Source organism: Cyprinodon tularosa, unplaced genomic scaffold (assembly GCF_016077235.1).
Source record: "Cyprinodon tularosa strain WSP-4 unplaced genomic scaffold, ASM1607723v1 ctg10, whole genome shotgun sequence".
Taxonomy (NCBI): domain Eukaryota; kingdom Metazoa; phylum Chordata; class Actinopteri; order Cyprinodontiformes; family Cyprinodontidae; genus Cyprinodon; species Cyprinodon tularosa.
In genome coordinates, this window is record NW_024037782.1 from 693,754 (window position 1) to 714,752 (window position 20,999).

The window sequence follows — 20,999 nt, forward strand, 5'->3', positions numbered from 1 at the left end:
AGCCGTATCCCTCTCTAATCAGATCTATTTATTCTCAAACAGTTTATTACAAAGTATTAGAACTTTTAAAGCTTAATGCAGCTGAAGAAATAACATTAGTCCAGCTGTACTGGGCTGTCAATACTGCAAACGTTTTGTTTTAATACTCAATAATGTATAGTTTATTTAGAGTACAGTATAATAAGGTTTAAAGTATAATTCGCTTGAAGAACAATACAGGCGTAATTATACAGAACAGTCATTTTGCCTGTTGACTTAACAGAAATATGCTTTACATGTCATTTTGTTCCAGGGAGCAGACAGAGGAGTGGATAAAATGACCACTTCATCATCGGGGCCAAAAATACTGCTGCAGTCGGATGGAGGGAAGAGGCAGAATTCCATCTACATGTTGCATTTCTATGTAAAAGTCACACAAGTTAAAAGAAGTCCTGTTCAAACACCAACGTACAAATATAATCTTTGATCACATCAAATGATGCTCAGATGCCACTTTTTGTAAATCTCATATTTGTGATAGAAGTGATCCTTGTGTGGGACAACTTTAAAAAAAAAAAATACAAAGTATGTTCAGGTTTGGATAATGTAATGAAACACACACACACACACATATATATGTATATATGTATGTGTGTGTGTAGGGAAATTACATCTTTCATTTATTATATTCGTGTTAATTTACACTTTGAGTAAGCTTGAAAAAGTAATCTCCAGGTTACCATTCCAGTCTTTTTCTGTAGAATTTCATCAATCCATCCAAATCATGAAACCTTCCTTTTTTCTAGCTTTAAATGAAACACTACAGAAAATAGCATCTGTTGACACACATTGTTTTCCTCTACTATAGGAATGCAAAGATCCAGGGACAGGGCAGCGGGTCAGTGGGAATCCTACTGCTGCCACCTGGCCCTGGTTTGTCCTCATGGATGAGGTATTAGGACGGAGGCCCTCTGTTGCCCCACCTGTCCTAATTGCCTCCATCCCTGAGGAAACACCAGGACTAGATGCTGCAGAGGCTGAGCAGCATCAGGGTGACGATGAGGAAGAGAATGAGGATGAGGGTGAGGGAAAGGAGGAAGAGAAGAAGGAGTGACGAGTTGGTGGATTTAATCAGGGAGGATATGAGACGGCAGAGGGAGGCGGGAAAGGATGGACAGATGTTATTATTTTTTTGGTGTTTTTTTTTAACAAGTTGAAGTTCTGTGTTGCTGTTATGGTTAAATTAAATTATTAAATTGTTTATAAAAGTTATTGCTGTCGGTGTGTTCTTAAAGTCTTTTAACCTTTTTACATGATCTGTTTCATCACTTCTTTGTAATTTAAGTAAACTTAGAACAACTTCTCAGTGACATCAGTTTATTTTTAGAGAAGCAAGTATTTACAATAAACTATTAAACATTTTTAACTATTGACATTAGATTTTAAAATTAACTACTAAAACTATTTATAGAAGATATACAGTAAATATTACTAGAGAACATATATATACAATTGTGACTGAGCAGGAGTCCCTGGTGGTGCTGCTGGACTGCATGCAATGCCACACAGATGAGCTTGGAGTCTTCTGACTGCGAGTGGGACATCATCTGGTGGGTGGGGTTGCCTCTCTCCACTGCTGATCCAATCGATGGCTGCCATGTTACTAAAAATGTTCAAGTGGACGCAGAAAATAATGACTTTACTAAAACTGTTTTTATAACCCTGAAATAAGAACAGCTAAAATGTGATTCTACTTGCCATCTAAATGTAACGGTGGTCGGGTAGACCGTCCTCCAGGGCAGACACCTCGGCAGACAGCTGGTCCCTCCAGTGAGCACCACTGACTGCCTCCAACACGTTCTCCCCCTCCTCATCCTCTGGCATGTCGTCCTGCTCTTCATCCTCTGGGGCTGGTATGACCTGTAGAAAAAAAAAGACAAAAATATTTATTTTTATTCAGTCATCTATCTTTTTTCCTTATCTTTATTACATGATTTATTAGAAATTAAATTTTACTTCATCTAGATCCACTATTTAACTTATTTTTTATGTTTTTATATTTTGATTTTTTTTTCCTGTATTATGTTTATATATATATATATATATATATATATATATATATATATATATATATATATATATATAAAATTGCAAATAAAATCAGGCAGTAAGGGGATAACAATTTAGACAAAAAGGATTTATTTCTCAACAGTTTGGCTTCTCAACACAACATTAGTGATAGTGAAAGTAGTGATTTAAGTCAGTTATTTACAGGGTTTGTACACATTTAACTATTCAATTCAAATTACTAAAGTTACAAACAAATAAATCACAAACTTACAAATAAATATAAAATTTGATATTTAAACCTATTCATCAATCTGCTGACAAGCGTTTATTTAATAGCTGGTATATTCTGATCATTAGCAGGCCCCTGTGGGTTAGAATAATAGCAGGTGGATCTTACCTCTCCACTGCGCTCTGCCAGCCTGAGAAAAATCCGTCGCAGGTTTTGCTGCCGTCAAAGCCGACTCTCCTCCTCCAATAACAAGTAAATAAAAAAATAAAATTTCCATATCTATTTTTTTGTTGTTTCTTTCCGTATTTCTCGAGCTGTCGGATTTTGTTTCGCGCTGTGTTTGGGGTAAACGTGATGACGTCGTGTCGCAACCAGGAAGTGCTCCAAAGGCTAGACCGTCCCATTTACCAACGGCTGAGGATCCTCCGGAGCAGCCTACCAAGTCTGGGTCCTCCGGAGGCTAGGTAGGCTGCGTCCTCGGAAGTACGCAGCCTGCGAATTGAGACGCAGCCTAAGAAAAAGAAGGAGAGGGACAAGGAGAATCCGTGTATCATTCGTTCTTTCTATTTTCAATTGTCAATCAAAAAACAAAAAATAAAAAATTGACTGGTTATTTTGTTTTTTGTTCTTTATGGTTAAACCAAAAACGAAAAAAGGATTTGTTTTTCATATATCAATTTTAAGCTCAGATCAAGAATACGAAATGGAAAAACGGACAGCAACGCATAATTTGATTTTAATATTTAATCGGTACAGTTTACGTGACCCGGAAGTTTGGTGGAGCGTTAGCTAAAAAAACAATTGGCTTACCCCCACCACGTTCGATCAAGCTGCACCAGATAAGGCAGTCGGACCTATCAGCCATGGACAGTTACGTGTTATTTCGAGGATCCAAGCGTGTGACTCTTAAGGAGGAGGACATGACAACGGAGAAAATCAGCAGGATTTTCCAGGTGTAACTTTTGTCTTGAAACTTTTCTGTGCACTGTACTTTTAACTAGCAACAACAAACAGCTTCTCGATCAACATAGTGTATGGTTCTAGCGTCGCCATGGTAACCACTTCATTACCCCAACTGCTGCGCAAAGAGCTATTTCCGGGTCACGTAAACTGTACCGATTAAATATTAAAATCAAATTATGCGTTGCTGTCCGTTTTTCCATTTCGTATTCTTGATCTGAGCTTAGAATTGATATATGAAAAACAAATCCTTTTTTCGTTTTTGGTTTAACCATAAAAAACAAAAAACAAAATAACCAGTCAATTTTTTTTTTTTTGTTTTTTGATTGGCAATTGAAAATAGAAAGAACGAATGATACACGGATTAAGGAGGAGAAGAGCTCTCTGAAAAAGTGAAATTGAGAAGAGTAGTTGAAAGGACAGGCCAAGAATGGAGTCTTAAAGGATTATTGGGAAATTAAGGAAATATGAAGGATATTTATAGATTAAGGAGAGCATTATTTATTTATCTTCAGAATACAAAATTAAAAAATAGAATTTAATAGATGTAAAACAATGTTGCTACACACTCATGAACAGTAGGTGGCGGTATACACCTTAAAGTTGCTTGCGATCCGCCATGATAGAAAAGAAGAAGAAGAAGAAGCAGCAGAAGAAGAAGGAGAAGAAGAAGAGCTCCAGTGTCTCATGCCCCACCCAGCGTAAACGCTGAACGCGGGCGGAGCTTGAGGGTCCTCGAAGCGGATCCAGACTCCCTCCCTCAGTCGGTGGGGGAAGGTGGAGGAAACTATCCGTTTTAGCACAGGGAATATCGAAAGCTGTCATGGCGTCAGGTCTGGCCAGTTTAGCAGTGGTGATCCTCTGTGCCGCTCTGTCCGGTCGTGTCTTCGGTAAGTTTGACATTTTTAAGCTGATATAAATGAAAAAGGCCTAAGGCTTTTAGGCGAGGTCTCATGGAACAGGGACTCTTCAGGCCCGTTACCAGAGGCTGTCCCTCTGGAAACATGCTGTAGTTTTTAGAAAAAAATATTTAGCAAATTTTTAAGCTATTTTTAATATCGGTTTGATAAAGGAATCTCAACCGACAGACCCTTGCCTAATTCGATTGATGATTAATATTGATGACCGTGAACGCCATTTAAACTTTTAAGAATAAATGTAATGATTTTAGATAATTGGGTTTAGGCAGACTGCATGTAAAATTCAGTTTTTTTATTATTATTTTTTGTTTTGTTTGAAAAACCAACACCCTTACTTTTACTAGAAAGGTAGCTTTCCCGGCACTCGATTGGATGAGATCCCCTGGCAACGGGATCAGCGTCATTTCCTGTCTGTCTGAGACCAGAAACAACCATGTTTACGTCTATTTTATAAGGCTGGTAAATCTGGACGTGTTACCTTAGTTTGTTTCTTTAACAAAACACTTAAGGAATATTTTTATATAGAAAATACAATATTGCCCGCATATACCTAAAAAGAGAGATGTTTGTGTTTATATATATGTATATGTGTGTGTATATATAATTAAACACTTATTTATCTAAATATGAAGTGACAGCATTAGTCACACAGGTTTAAATAAGTGGAATTAAAAAAAGTCGACAAATGATAAGAGAGGGATTTAGACACACACACACAAAAAAGGTTTTATGCATTTTTTAGCTGTATTTACACAAAAGATCCTGCCAGGTCTCAGTTAATAACAAAGCATCAAATTCAGAAATATTTACAAAATCACTATTTGTTTTACTCATATGTGTATTAGGGCTGCAATTAACGATTTTGCAAATCGATTAATCTGTTGATTATTTTTTCGATTAATTGATTAATAATCGGATAGCCAAACGTTCCATGAAGAAGAAGGCGAAACTAAGCTGTTCCAGTTAGGGCATTCTGGATAGAGCATACTGACAGATGAAAAAGTTTTTTGTTTAAAATGCAAAATCCTAAATTTTTTTTTTTTTTTTTTTAACGATTTTGTTATAATTGCTGCCGTTTATGGGTTCCTCTTCCAGCTAAAGACGCGTGTTAGATTGTTTACACTTCAGCTAACGATTCATTGATTACTAAATTATTTGCTCTTTTATTTTTTTAATCAATAATCGATTAATCGCAATTAATTGTTTTAGTACTAAGGTGTATTATATGATGTACTTCCTTGATAAAGCCTTATAGTTTAAATGAACAAAAAAAAAGTCGATATTACCCATCGTAAAACAATCATGTTTGCAAAACAAATATATATTTTTATTTTTAGTTTTTTTTTGTTACTCTTGTTGGTATGAAAATCTAAAACTTTCTGAAAAACTTATTAAAAATGAAAAGGCTTAATGTTTTGTTTTAACTCCTTTACAGTAAATTTAACAAGTAATAATTCATTATGAACCTTTTGAAGATCTTCATACAATACAGTCACAAACATAATAGTCTTAGGATTTTTCGGTAACACACAACCGGTTATAAAAAAAAAAAAATAAGTCTACCTAAACCTGTTAGATGGAGAGCATCAAGATTAAACTGACATCAACTGTCAAGTCGAGGCATGGATTAACAGTCAGATTTAGGTCTGCACTTTTAATGGGCCATTCCAACAAATAAACATCCATCCCTCTGAACAATCTCATCATAGCTTCTAATAGGGCTGATCTATTTTGCATAAATTAAAAATAAAAAAAATCCAAACCAATACTGTGATTGTTGTTTTGTTTTTTGTTTCCTTTTCAATAACCACAAGCATGTAGATGTTTCACTCCATGGTTTTATTGTTTTCCTTGAAAGCTTCCGTGTCTAGAGTCCCTTTCTAGTCTTAATTGACTTTTTCCCAAAGTCCCAATGTTCGTCACATTGCTCGGATTGAGGGGGGCATTCTGGAAAAAAGATGGCCTTCCTGATAATCTGATGATTCAACAGACTACACCATGGAATAGGAATGGACATTTTTTCAATTAGGATGATCCTGGTTCCAATTTTGATTCCTCTTTTTGATTCCCATTCCAATTGATTCCTTATTCAGATATTCAAGAATTGTCTGCATGTTATAAATGAGCTTGCTTATCAGAGTTCTGTGTGGTTGAAATATTTTAAACTTCTTATTGAATTTAATCCATCTAACATCTAACTTCATGTGAATGTTACTATAAATTATAACAAACATATTTTCAGCCACTATATAATTATCAATCCTATGAACTACTCTAATAAAACCTTCTAAAGTTTTGTTTTATGAAGTTACATTTTCTCATGGAGCCTTCTGTTTGAAAACATAGTTAAGCCTTTACATATATCCAGTGTCTGATGGTTCAGATACTTTTGTTATAGAAGACAGTTTTCTAATGTGGATTACCTGATTCTGACTGCGGTGCTGTTCTAGACTGCCCTGCTGTGTCTGAGTTAAAGCTGATTTACGGTATACTCATCAACCAGGTCATCTGTGTGTGTCGCAGTGAATGCAAATGTGCCTCTGCCCCCTCCACAGACACTCTCCTGCACCTCTCCAAAATTGTAGGTGACCGCAGACAGGAGGCATCTGGTTGGTCAACTCTAGATCCACTCTACACTTTGCGTATTTCCTGTTTGATACCTTAGTGGCTTGTTTTGTTTGTATGTTTGTATGAGGTGCGCGAGAAAGCCGGGACCCTTTTTCCACCTCGATCCCCGCTTTTTTTCACCCTCATGGTCTCCTCTTTTGAAAAAAACTTGCCGCCACTTCCTCACCACCTCGGCTGTATCTAGCCCCACAGCTAGTTCGTGATTGTCCCTCTAGTGTTGTGGTGTGGAATAACATAGCGCAGACCACGCTTGAAAATTGGGCATGAATCCAAAATATCTGCGTCATATCTGCTACAAGAGTATAACAAGCCCTTAAGCCTCATTCACCGCCAGAGCGTTTGAACGGAGCGGAGCGCCGCGCCTCGCCTCGCCTCGCAATTCCCGCTCCCTGCTTAGGAGGATATTCGTTCATTCGCTCCGCCACTCAAAGTTGTGCCAGGGCCATCTGCTCAGAATCCGCTCCACGCTCACCTTCATTTTTCAGCTGCACCGGCAGAATGGCTTCAGGCTCACTCAGATTTCTAGGAGAAGGCATTTTCTGACGTTTTTCCTTCATGTAATTATACCATGGCCCTGGGACACACAGCGATTGATTTAATGATGTGAGCGATACCTGTGTATTGTGTTATTTAACTGGCTTTTTGCACTGTTTCCCAGCTGTGAAAGTAACACCTCGCTCCATTCCTGTTTAATGATTCATTGTCGAAAAATCACACTTATAACAAATAAATGTTATTTTACAAATTTTATAATCCAACATTTTTAACTGACGTTGTAAGCGCAACAGAGGAATATTTGGCATTTTAAAGGAGCATTTGGCTATCCAATTATTAATTGATTAATTGAGCAAATAATTGACAGATTAATTGATTTGTAAAGTTTACCGTTAGTTATAGCCATAGGGTGTGGATTCTTTTACATAACGTAATTCAATTTGATATAATGAGGTTATGTTATTAAACGTATGTGGGGTCAGTTTATGTGAGAATGTACCTTCGCCTCTAATATTTTATGGTTTGAAATATTATTAACTTCTACGGTGCCTGATAAAAGTGCTTTGAGTACAAAATCTAGCAAAATCATGCCAAGAATTACTGCAAAATCATCCTTTTAACAAATTGAGTTAAATTGACTCCATCAGAGCTGGTGAGGCTTATCTTTGCCAGAAGTTTAACCGATTAAACCTAATCTAACAGGAAGTTGTTTGTGTAAACCTTTTGAAAATGTCAAGCATTGAGCTGATAGTTGCTGATTGCTCCAAACCTCATTCTGCAGCTTTAAATTCATGTTAAATCATAATTTTATTTTGTCGAGCTATTACTTTTTTTTTTTTTTACTTTAGAGCTTTTACTATTCTACCATGTTTTTTTATTTAGGAGGGTCAGCTCTTCTTAAAAATGGGTCTACTCTGTAGGTTTTAAATCAGGAATCTGTTTAGGTAAACAATCCTTTCATTTGAATCTCAGTAAAGACACTCTGTTCATTGATGGACTGTGTCTTTTTTACTGAGTTGCAATAAGTTTCTTTTGCTCTCTTTTGCAGGGGGCGACGACTGTAAAGCCTACAGAGATTCATTCAACATATTTCACGAGAGTCAGGAATGCAGCTATGGATTTTGCTGTGGTGACTGCTATAACAGAAAGTGCTGTACCAATTTTTGGGATAAGCTGTCTGAAGTGAAACAGAGAGCATGGTAGCTAATTTATTTTATTCTTCATTCCTTCTTATGGTTTCTTGTATTTGTTTTAATGTCTGTATGTAAGAAGCTTTATGCACTAGTGGTTGCATAGTTTTGCTCACTATTAAGCCATGATTTCCTTCCTTCAGAACTTGCATCTTAATAGATAGTGTGTACACAGCAAAACATGAAATGTATTTTTCCAACTCAGTAATTCAACAGTATATTGTCCTTCTTTAATATATACACATATGTATGTTTATTTGTGGAGTATGACTGAGCTGTTTTAAAATGAAATCATGGTGGACTTCAGAGGTCACTGTCACAACCTGATCCGCTCCGGAAGCATTATCCATACCATCAGCTCATCTGTGCATCCAGATAAACATCCAGATTTTATAAAATCGAGGGTGACCTAGATAAAAAAAGACCTAAATTACGTTTTTTTTTTTTTTTTACGTAAGTGTACTTTTATGTTTTACTCTCTTTTTAACCTTGTAGTATATAGCTCATAATCTAAAGATAGAAACAATAAAAATGCAGATAATTGTGGTTTATTCATATTTGGCCGACTGCTCTGAGTATGTCCGGTGATGACGTCAGAGAAGAAGTTTAACAGAGAAACAAAAGGTCATTATTCTGGGTCTTGCTATGAAGAAGCGGCAAGAAAAACAACAACCATGGCAGACGATAATGCGGAGAGCAGTGTTTATGTTTAACCATCTTAAAAAGATTGTGTTTTTATGGTTGGGAAAGATCACTAGATGCGCACCAGCACTACCATCCATGTTTACTTCCGTAATCACAGCACATGCTGGTCTGTGACGTCATTGTGTTCTCTACTGCGCATGCGGGACACTTGTGTTGTATGACTGCAGTTCACACAGGAGATCACATACAAGTCGCCTATTTTTGAAAATGTGAAGACAACGCAAAATAATCGGATTTCACAAAAAAATCTGAATTGAGCATCAAGACCTGCAGTGTGAACGTAGACTTTGTGGTCCTGAATCGGATACGAATCTGATCTTTTCAAAGGCGACCTGTGTCTGAACAGCCAGGTCGTACTATCCGACCTGAACGCCATTAATACCCGACGAAGGTCACCATTCTGGGTCTTGCTATGAACAAGCGGCGAGAAAAACAACGACCATGGCGGATGATGATGCGGAGAGTAGTAGTGGAGTGCAGTATTTATGTTTAACAATCTTGAAAAGATTCTGTTTTTATGGTTGGGAAAAATTGTTAGATGCGCTCCGGCCCTACCATCCATTTTTACTTCTGCATGAACAGAGCATGCAGGGCTGTGGCGTCATTGCGTTCTATACTGCGCATGCGGGACACTTGTGTTGTATGAGTGCAGTTCACATAGGAGATCACATACAAGTCGCATATATTTGGAAATGTGAACGGCAATGCAGAAAAATCGGATTTCACTAAAAAAATCGGAATTGAGCATCAAGACCTGCAGTGTGAACGTAGCCTTATTTAGACAGGGGTGTGCCTTTCCTAATCAAGTCCAATCAGTTAAAGTAAACACAGCTTGAGTCCACTAAAGGAGCAGAACCATCTTAAGGAGGATCAGAAGAAATGGACAGCATGCGAGTTAAATGAGTGTCCCAGCAAAGGGTGTAAATAATTAAGATCATTCAATTTTTTTGTTTTTCTTTTTTAATAATTTCTCAAACATTTCTCAAAAATTTAAAGGGGTCTGAATACCTTCTGTTCCAACTGTATGTTGCCCTGCCATGAATACTCGGATAATGATACTGTAAAGCAGAAGAAACTATAATTAGTAGGGATGCACGATATTGGGATTTTGGCCGATATCCGATATGCCGATGTTTTAAAACTCATGTAGCCGATAACCGATATCGATACTGATGTTAAAGCTGGACAAAAATAAGTAGTCATTGAAAATAGCAGTTTTGTTATCCATTTCTGACACTTTGAAAAATAATATACTCAAATATATTTTCATATGCTGATATCAAATAGATTTTTAAAAACGCGGTATCGATCTATTTTACTTTCAAAATCTCGTGAAATTTCATCGTTCTGTTACAAACTCTCGTGATATTTTGCAAATTCTTGTGAGATTTTGTTAGTAAAATAGATCGATACGGCGTCAATATATCAACATATAAAAATATGGCAAAATTTTGTGAATTTTCGGGGGATTTCGTAGCATAACGATGACATATAGCAATATTTCATTAGTAAAAGAGATTGATATGGTGTTTTTAAATGGCAATATATCAGCATATGAAGATATTGTGATATTTTAATGTATCAATATTTTTTCCCTCGTCTTTAGAAGTGTTTAAGTCTGTAAAAAATACGTTTTTGAGGGAGAAGAAGAAGGTTTTTTTTTTTTTTTTAGACTTTAGAAACTCAGAAGCTGATCAAATATCGGGTTAAATATCGGTGGGGTGGCCGATGTCCGATATTCAGTTTTAAGGCCGATACAGGCCGATACCGATAGGGGGCCGATTATATCGTGCATCCCTAGTAATTAGCTTTTTTTTTTTTAGGGATAACATCATTGACTTTTGGATTTTTGTGTTTTGTTTTAGTGACATAAAGTCCAACTTCAATTTTAATGACAAAAGGTGAGTCATGTTGTACATTCGTGTGGTTGTATGTCCCTTTGTTCCCCTGCCATGGATACTTGGTTCATGATACTCTAAATCATTTGTTGAAAGGTCATACTTTGATAGCACCAGTTTTATTTTGTTCCTTTTTACTTTGTATGCACTTAGATTACATAATAATATGCTTCTCTTTTGGGGATAACAATTGATTTTCTGATTTTTGTCTGTTATAGTGACAAGTTCAACGACGATTTTATGGATCACGACTCACCTATTCCTATGATCGTTAGTATCGTGGGCTCCATCTTCCTTTTTCTTGTCCTCATCTGCTGCTGTATCTGTCCCTGCTGCTGCATTTACAAGCTGTGCCGCAAGCCACGACGTAAGTAGTCCTCAGGAAAAACCATGTCTTTTGTTTTACTATTTGGTTGGTAGATTATCTGCCTAAAAACATATTGCAAGGCAATATGGTACCTGATTTGATTTTATATATGTAAACTTTCAATACCAATCTCATCTTATTGACACTGTTATTTCCAAGCAACTCAGTGGTCTTAATTTAGTACTACTGTAAATTAGGGTCCATAATGGCACAATGTATTGCTAAATTTTTATTTACGCTCTAAGTTCATTATTAACTTTTGTTAATTATCATACTTAATCTTAAAGTTTCCATGTAAAAAAATAAATAAAATAAATAAATACATTTCTTCATTATTATAATTATTTGCTATAAGATTATTGATGAAAAGAAATGTAAATTACACTGGCCAGCCAGACATGGTCTGTAGGTCAGTCTAGTAAGGCAAAATACTCTGTGCTCCTTTCCAGACCGATATGGTGTGTAAATACATAAATGAGTTTAGGCTAGCCAGGCTTTCATTTATCAGAAAACCAACAGAGAGTGAAAATAATTATTAGGTTATTTTCCCTCACTTTAGTGTTTGGTGATTAATAGTAAAATAATGTGACTTGGTTTTCTGATTTTAAAAAAAGTTCTCTCAATTTTGCCCATTTAAAAATTAGTTCTCTGCTTGTAAAATTAACTCCATACATTTGCAGTTTTAGGAGTCATGTGTGATGCTGCCATGCTCAGCCAGGTCCCTCTTTAAAAAGATTAATGGTATCTACTGAGATAAAGATTATATGTATAGATAAATACATGCATTTGTATGCAGTGTCAGCTGCATGTTGCTAAAACATTCTTTGTTTCCTGCACACAACCAACAAGTAACACATTTTAGAGATGCATGCTGTTTGTCTACCTCTCAGCACATGCAGCAGTGCAGGGCTTGGCTTCTAACATAGTTAGTTTGCTCTTGAGGTTTCCAATGTGGTGGAGATTTTTGTCTGTGAACTTGTAAACCAGAACATCAGGGGACTCATTTCAGGATGGTTGGCCCACCCACCACCTGACTTTCATCACGGAAGGGTTTGGGTCTTACCAAAAACACAGACATGACAGAACAGAGGTTCCTGAAGCCTGATAAATAAGGTCCTCACCCCTTGGGGTTATGACACATTCAGTCATTAAAGATAATTACTGTTTTAGTTTTGAGCCACACCTGATCCTGCTGTTTGTTCACCTTGAAAGACTTTTCCTTTTTTTGCATATGAAACCACTCCCCTTCATATTTGTTCATAATCTTTAACAGATTTTTCTGTATGCTTTTTTGTTGTCACACTTTGTTTTTTTTTTTTTTGGATTACTACAGATTTTACTGTTGGACAAAGATGAGCAGCATAAATACTAGAATCATGTTTAGAATGATCACTGTGGGTTTATGTCTGTTTTATTTTGCAGGTTACTTGAATTCAGCAATTTTATGGGATTTTCTAAGATGAATTTCCTCTTAAGAATCTCAGCCCATCAATCATATTTAAGTTCAAACTGTTCTTTCATTCACGTCTGATGAAAGCAGGATCAATACCTTCTAAAATGTTCCTCTGACTTTAAAATCCACTGAATGTTTTACAGAAGCTCTTAAGGATTGTGAAGAATCATAAAAGGTTATTCTGAAGCAAATCTGGACTTTGGTGTTTTTGGCGTTGTCCCGGGCTCTCTTCTAATCTCCAGAGTGACTGGAATTAGTTTAAGAGGAATTTAGCTTGGCCGACCACTCCTAGGAAGGATCACCACTAAGCAATTTTTCTCCATGTGTAGTTTTTTGGGGGTCTTTTCTTTTCTGGAGTCTCAGAAATGGTACTCTTTCAAACATTGTATAATAATATAATTTTTTACTTTCTGTAGCACTTTCAATTTCAAAGTGTAGTACCAATCATTTTCATGATTATAATTGTCCTTCATTTTTAAATACATATAATAATTATTACCTCCAGGTCCATGGCTTTAAGCTTCTTCTTCATTTTGCATCAAACCTTAGTTAGCTTATATAAATTTCGCAAACAAAACTCATTTGCACTTTTTCTTTTTTGCACTCACAATCATTGTTGGTCACCCTCAACATGCCCACTTATTGCAATTGAATTTTTTTTTCTCCCATCCCAAAAGCACCTTAGATAGCGATGGTTTGGGAATTTCTGCAAATACAATAAAGGAGCAAAGTCTACAAGCTGCTATACAGAATTTATATTGATGGATCCTCTCATCCATATGGGTTATAGACTTGGGCTACACCATTTGAAACCTAGGCGATGTTAGACATTTTATTTGCTTGAAAACTCTTAAACATTTTCCCTTAAGCTCTAAAGCCAGTGGCAGCATTGTCTTATTTCAGAATCTTTTTGAAGAAGATCATTAATTTTAGCAGGTCAAACTGAATGCCTGTTTTCTTTTGAAAAGGAATTTGATGTTATAAAGGGTGGGTATTTATTTGTGATGTCTGTCTTTCAGGACATGTTGGTAGTAAACTTTGTATCTGAATCAAAGTTAATGCTCAAAATGCCTTGAAAGCAATAATTTGGGGTGCTTGTGTGCCATATGTAGTTTGATTTTCTCTAAAGGCTCCAACAGCTGTTTCTTAGATATGCCTGACAGTGAGATTCAGCTGCTTTCCCTGTGCAAATACAGAGGAGTTAGTTTTATCATTATTAAAATAGAAAGTCAGTATTTCCCTTAAAAATCCTCAAATCTGCATTTATGTCTACAAAAGTAGGTAGAGCAGATTTCACTCTCTATATTCTCTCTATATTCTTCATATAATATAGAATAAATAATAGAAAAAACATAAAAATAAATATTTCAAAACAATGTAAAATTAATAGCCGAAATATTAAAAGAAGTAGTTGTTCTCCTCTTGAAAGGATGTTTTCTTCTTTGCTGTAAGCTTTGCCGCTTTTTTTTCTCGGTAGAAAACAAAAGTAAACTGCACATTGTAGCATTCTTGGCACAGGCGGCTTCATGCTGGCATCAGATCCAGGAATGTTCAAACTGAGTCAGTGTTTCCATGACACAACTGAAGGGGGAAAACCTCGAGGACGCCCACATCACTTACAGGAAGTGGTCCTGAAAGACACCAACCCTGTCTTTAAATACACATGGAACAGATTTCTGTTTTCTGGGGTCTCTCTCAGTACCCAAATCTTCCAGAAATAATCTGAAAAAGTTTCTTTGCATTATCAATATTGACTTAGCATATTTAATTTAGTTTCTTTTCTATAAAAAAGGGAGAGATTCAGTAGTTTGTCTGAACTTGTTTCCATTTTATAGTTGTCATGTACACTAGATACGTTTTACGATCACTTGTTAATCCATTTTTGCCTAATTTTTAACTGCCAGGTCTAGGATTTTCTAAATTAAGATTTTTATTAAATGTATAAGTATACTTTCTATGCGGGGGCGGGGGGGGGGGGTCATCCTTATTACTCTAGTATGTTCATACAAATAGGGTGAGAAAGACATAACAATTGAATTAACATTGTTTTTTCAACTGGAAATGCCGTTTTGAGGGGCTTTTTACTGATAGGATTAATCCTCCATTTATAACTAAGTGGGCATTCTATTTTTAGAAGCAGAAGCAAGACGAACAAACCAGTGACCAATTTGTTCTAATATTGTAAAGATTTATTTAGTTTTGAAGGTGTAAATACCATACGGTTTCCATTTTCTAAAATCAAGTTTGAATTATTCAATTTTGGCAACTAGGTTTTGTATTTAGAAAGTTATCTACTTTGCTGAACTTTTATCTAATTGAGAATCTGTGAAGGGAGCTAAAGATTAGGATGATAGCAGTAATCCTCCAGTCTCAAAATACTTGGAGCCCATCCCCAAATATAGGTGATAATAAAAAATCAATAAAAAATCTGTAAATTAAGTGAGTGAGCTTTGTAAGAATGCATTGGTAATACAAGTAAGGATGTTCCTCTAATTGAGAATGGCTTAATGTTTTTTAGTAATATGTTTTCTTTCCGGTGACCAGTCGTACACAGTCAGGAACATACTTCTTGCTTAAATTCTGGTTATTATGCCAGAGGTATGAATATAATCGGGTTAAACTCTCTAAAGATGAGTGGATTTAAAACACATGACATACTGAAGTTGAGGCCAGTTGGTTAGTAAAAATCCAATTGAGTGAAGAAAATGTATTTTTTTTTTTTAGCTAAGCCATCCCTATACTGTTTCTTTTTTTACTCTATTATGACTTGTTATTGGTATCTTGCGTTGTAAATGTTCAAAATTTCTCACATTTCCTTGTTTCCTTACAGCTGTGGTAGCTACTACCACCCACACCACAATGGTGACCTCTGCTCCTCAGCCTCAGTACCCCCAGCAGCCAATTTCAGCATCTGGATACCACCAGCCGTACCAGGCAGCCCAGTATCCACCCTACCAGCCCATGCCAGTTCAGCCTGGCTATGGAACACACCCCATGCCTACCTCGCCTTATGCAGGACAGCCATGTGCCCCAGGACCACCACCACCCTATCAGGAAGCCAGTGAGTATGATCTGCTTCTTGGCGTCCATGCAAAGAGACCATCAAATGTGATAATGTATCTAAAGTTACACACAGGTTTATTGGTAGACTCTTTATCAGCGTTTTTTTCTAAAGATATGTTATTTCTGTCACCTTATAGCTATACAGGATTCCTCTCTTTCTGCTGTTGTCAGGTTAAAATTCCCTGTAAGGAACATCCCCTCAGGAGTAAATAGTGGGCCGGATGATAAATATTTAATTGATGCTTTGACTGGTCTGCAGTAAAAAGCTAGCATGGGGTACTAGGGAAGGATTTTCTTAAGGAAATATAAACTAACTCAACGTGCAGTATTTATAACAAATAAGTGGTTAAAAGTATTTTATACTTTTAATTATAAAACATATATATATAAAAAATGAGAAAGTAAATTTAGAAACTTGAGTTATAACCTGAGTTTTCCTAATGGTGTAAAATTACACTTGTTTTTTTTTAAAAGTTGATCCTGATGATTCTGACATCAGTCTATCCAATCCAGGCAGTTTTGTGAGGATTCTTGCAGCCTATGTTGCTTTTCTTCCCCCATTACATGATAAAAATGACATATTGTTACTTAATGTTACACCCATATTAATTTCAACAGAAAATAAACATTTTATTCTTGGTTGATGTCATAATGTTGCTAACCTTTGAGTTTTAAACATGCTGTTGTCCAGCCTCTACTTAAAAACCTGACCATGATGGAGGTGTGCTGGCTAAGTTGAGGACCATCTCCAAGCTGCCTTTTATTTTTAAAATCCTAGAAAAGGTGTTTTTAGGTGAACATTGTGCCCTGGAGGTGATTCAATCTCCTTTTAAATGTCTGAATAGCACTGAGGCCTTTAAGATGTTTTAATGACATCCTCTTGGCAGATGACTCTAGTGACCATGTTACTGGTTTAGGTCTTATTTTTCCAATAGAAGTGTGAGCGTGAGCCTTGGGAACCAGGAATCTAGCTCGGCTCCTCTTCCTTATGGCATACCACAGGGTTCAGTGTTAGGATCCCTTTTCTTTTCATTGTACTTGCTGCCCCTAGGGTTCATGCTGAGCAGGCACGGCATCTCTCATCATTTTTATGCTGGTGACAGTCAGATATATGTGCTACTTGTATGCCTTAATGACATTAAAGACATGGGTTGCTCTAAACCTTTTTAATATCTTAACAAGGACAAAACTGTGGTGATGGTGTTTGGTCCCAGTAATATTTTTTAATCCCCCTGTTGACTTTAGCCTTTTCACTGTTTTTTTTAAAGCCTGTCATCTCAAACTTGGGTTTTAAGATGGTCAGTAATTTTGAATTGGATTGGCAAATCTGCTCTGTAGTAAAGTCCTGCTTTTGTCATATCGGATAGTTGGCCAAGGTCAAAACTTTAAAAGCAGCACTTTAAAATGGAAAATCATGCCTTTATTACACTTTGTTAAATCTTGGCTAGATTACAGTAATGCACTTTATTTTGGAGTGAGCCAGTCCTCCCTGGCACGTCTGCAGTTGGTGCAAAATGCAGCTTCACAGATTTTTAACTGGATTAGATAAGAGGGAGCCCATAACTCCCATCCTTTATTTTTTTGTAAGCCTCTAAATAGCTTGGCCCCTCCCTACCTCTGAGCTTCTCCACCTCTATGCTCCTAATCAGTGCTTCAGGTCAGCTGACCTGCTGCTCCTGGAGGTACCGAGGTCCAAACGGAAGCTCAGAGGAGACGGAGCTTTTTCAGTTTCTGCTCCAAAATTGTGGATTGAGTTCCCACTCCTCATTGGACCACACTCCTCACCGTCCATTTTTAAAACAAGTTTTAAAACCTATTTTTATTCTTTGGCTTTTATAACAGCATGAGATTTTTTTTTTTTTTGTGGTTGGTTTTATTGTTTTCTTATATGGTTTTATTTGTTAAATTTGAATGAATTCTATTTGTTTTATCATTTAAACTTGTATGTTTTTATCCATATTTTGACTTTCTTCGGTATGTACAGCATTTTGTGGCAGCTGTGGTTGTTTTAAAGGGCTTTATAAATAAAGTTGAGTTGAGCTAAAAGGGGTAGTTTAGCTTTGTTTGAAATGTTCACCGTCTGTAGCTGACATGTAGAAGTGTCCTTACCGTCACAAACCCTCCTGCTCTGAGAAACAGACGGTAATGTACCAGAGAAAGAGCGGTAGCTCTGCATTACAGTGCCCAAATAATCAAAGGTTTTTAAGTTAGAAAACTAGGCATGTGTTTTGTTAGATTATTTAATCATTTTATAACATCCTGGATATATGTCAGATATCAACTGGACTATTTCTTTTGCTGCCATCACTCCACTGCATTGCTTCGGCAGATGGTTCCTGAGCAGGGAAATAAACCGCTCATCAGCACGCCAAATAGTTAAACATTATTTAACTATGCTGTCCATAGCGGATCCTTCCTCAGGCCGTTAATAAACTGTTATGTTTATTTCTGTCTTCCGCAACTATAGTAGCCCAAAAATATTCCTAATCGATGTCAGGGTGTGACACGTCTATGGGATGTTTTAAAATTGTTAAAACAGTTTAACAAAACTTCATGTCCAAAAACCTGAACTATCCCTGTAAGTATTTCCACATCAGGATTTCTCCTTTTCCGCCGTCTTTTTTTGAAGTCCACCAGTTCCTCTTGCAGCTTAGCACATGATGCAGTAACTCATTGTACCTTACAGTTGCTATTTGGTTCAAATATGCAAACTTCCTTGTTTTTCTCACAAATGTAAGAGTCTGTAAAATGCATTTGAAAACTGTAGTCTTGGCTTTTTGTGTCGTCCTTAAAAAAAAAAAAAAAAAAAAAAAAAAAACAGCTTCTGATTTGCTTTTGGCTTATGTTTGGACATCACTTTTTGTTTTGTGGACACCATTTTTAAAGTATAATATGCTTTTGTTCTTTGATTAATTCAAACAGTTTATAGTAAAACAAGTTAAATCTCCATGATATCAACCCGTTTAGCGGTCTGTTTCTGTATATAATGATAAACATGGAAACCTGAGACATCAAGATATTAAACCTGAAGTTGAATCAGAGTTCCGACCGATCTGAACTAAAGCTGAAACAATTATTCATGATTAATCGATTATTGAAATAACTGTCAACTAATTTAGTTATCGATTAAATATGAACTGGAGTTCAGAGACACTAAAAGGGGTCTTTAGCTGACAGAGCAACCCACCTTGAGCAGCAGTTATACAAAAAAAATAAAATAAAAAATACTCACATTTTGTATTTCAGATAAAAATCAACACAACTTTTTCTTCTGTCAATATGCTCTATCCAGAACTCCTCAAGTGGAAAAGTTTCCCCTGGTTTAATGATGTAAAATGTCCTCTTTAAGGAACCTTCTGCTATCCAATTATTAACAAAAAAATAATAATCGACAGAATAATATAACAATAATAATAAAGCAATCGCCAGTTGCAGCTCTAATCTCAACATAGAATTTAAACCACTTGTTTGAAGTATATATTGAAGCTCTGAAAGCTTGGTTGCCTTGTTGCACCAGAATAGCGGAAGTGGAGGTGGATTAACTACAGGGTTATGTTTAGGTTTTCTGAAGTAACAGGAAATGAATAATTTCTGTTTTTATATATATATATATATATATATATATGCATGAGCTATTATGTGGTTAAAGGATATTTCTGACCCTTTCATCTTCATGCTTTTCTCCTTCTATTTCCAGTTGGTCCAGCCTACCCTCCCCAGCAGCCGATGCCTTACAGCCAGGCGGCATACAGCCCCGGACAGCCAGCATACCCCCTACAACCTCCCGCACACCCACAGCCAAATCCTCCACCCGCTCAATCAGACTTCCTAGCACAGCCTGCATACAACCCAGATTATGTTGTCCCACCCAAAACGGGGTGAAGTTATCTGTCATTAAAACTATTCTATCTTTTGCTGAGCGGGAAGGAAAAAAGTGTTAGATAAGATAAGAAATTCTACAGAAAATGGCTTCCTTTAGTTTGATGGTAAACATGGAAATGTAACGGCTGAACATTTGTTGTTCAAATGTCCCAAAGTACAGAAATGTTGATGCCTTTTGACTTGTTTTGCAATGATATTCAACATGTGTATTTACTTATATATGTATTGAAACATGGTCTGATTCCAGTTTACCTGTGGCTCCTTTGATATCTTGGCGAAATTAACATGAACAAGAATGAAGAAATAGTTTTCGTTTTCTGACCATGCCTCAAAGATTTCTGCCTGCCTTTGATGTCCACCAGTCAAACCTACTGGTCCGACTCCTAAGCAAACTGCTGCAAATAGGAAATTTGACTAAAAAAAATTCCTTCATACGTGCTTTAAGCTTCTTTTTTTCTAAACATACTCTTGTTTTTATACTGGTGTAAAGTGGGTATTAGTTTTTATTGCACTTCTGGGATACTTTATTTTTCTAAGCAGTCATTAAAGGGAACATTTCATTTGTCATCAGTACAGAAAACTTAAAAGCTGTTGCTTTTACATGTTGATTTCATATTTTTGAGATTCTATTAATTTTCAAATGTGCATCTGTGTGCTAAAGTGCATTCATTCCTTCCTTTAGCATTCCTTATGAGAAATGTTACATATTTAAAATGTGAGATGCACATGTGCCTTGATAGCAAACTTATGGACCATGGACAATGTCATGCAATCTGATAGCTTCAGATTTTTTAAATTTTGAATCAATATTGTTAATTTGAATGAGAGCACCTTAAAATGATACTTGTCCTTTTTATTTTGTTTATTTGTTTTATTTTTCCTTGATATTCAGCATTCAATTTGGACATGACACTTATGTTTTTTTTGTTTAACCACATTAGAACCCAGAATTGTTTTCAATGTTTTCAGCAAACACACTGCTGCACAACTGATATGCTACGTTCAGAACACGCGCTAGAAGCAGCTAGTTCACATGCAATGGCAAAAGTGACATGCATCAGGGCGCGGCAAAAGTGACATGCATCAGGGCGCAGCAAAAGTTCTTGCAGCACGTTTTGAGCAGCAGGGTCAGCGCATCTTGACACATCTGAGCAGCTGAA

General features: G+C 36.4%; 1 protein-coding gene across 2 annotated transcripts; it reads left to right on the top strand.

Moving 5' to 3' along the window:
• Nucleotides 1-3,947: 3,947 nt before the first annotated feature.
• On the top strand, nt 3,948-20,452 carry LOC119788073 (protein shisa-5-like). 2 transcript variants are annotated; one of them, XM_038292242.1, is made up of 6 exons: nt 3,949-4,128; nt 8,330-8,480; nt 11,042-11,077; nt 11,293-11,441; nt 15,725-15,955; nt 19,655-20,452. In XM_038292242.1, the coding sequence occupies exons 1-6, from the start codon at nt 4,062-4,064 to the stop codon at nt 19,837-19,839; spliced, it is 819 nt and encodes a 272-aa protein (XP_038148170.1). In that variant the 5' UTR covers nt 3,949-4,061; the 3' UTR covers nt 19,840-20,452. The 2 variants fall into 2 exon arrangements, with proteins under 2 accessions (XP_038148250.1, XP_038148170.1); XM_038292322.1 differs by lacking the exon at nt 11,042-11,077 and having other exon boundaries at nt 3,948-4,128.
• The last annotated feature ends 547 nt before the right edge of the window (nt 20,453-20,999 follow it).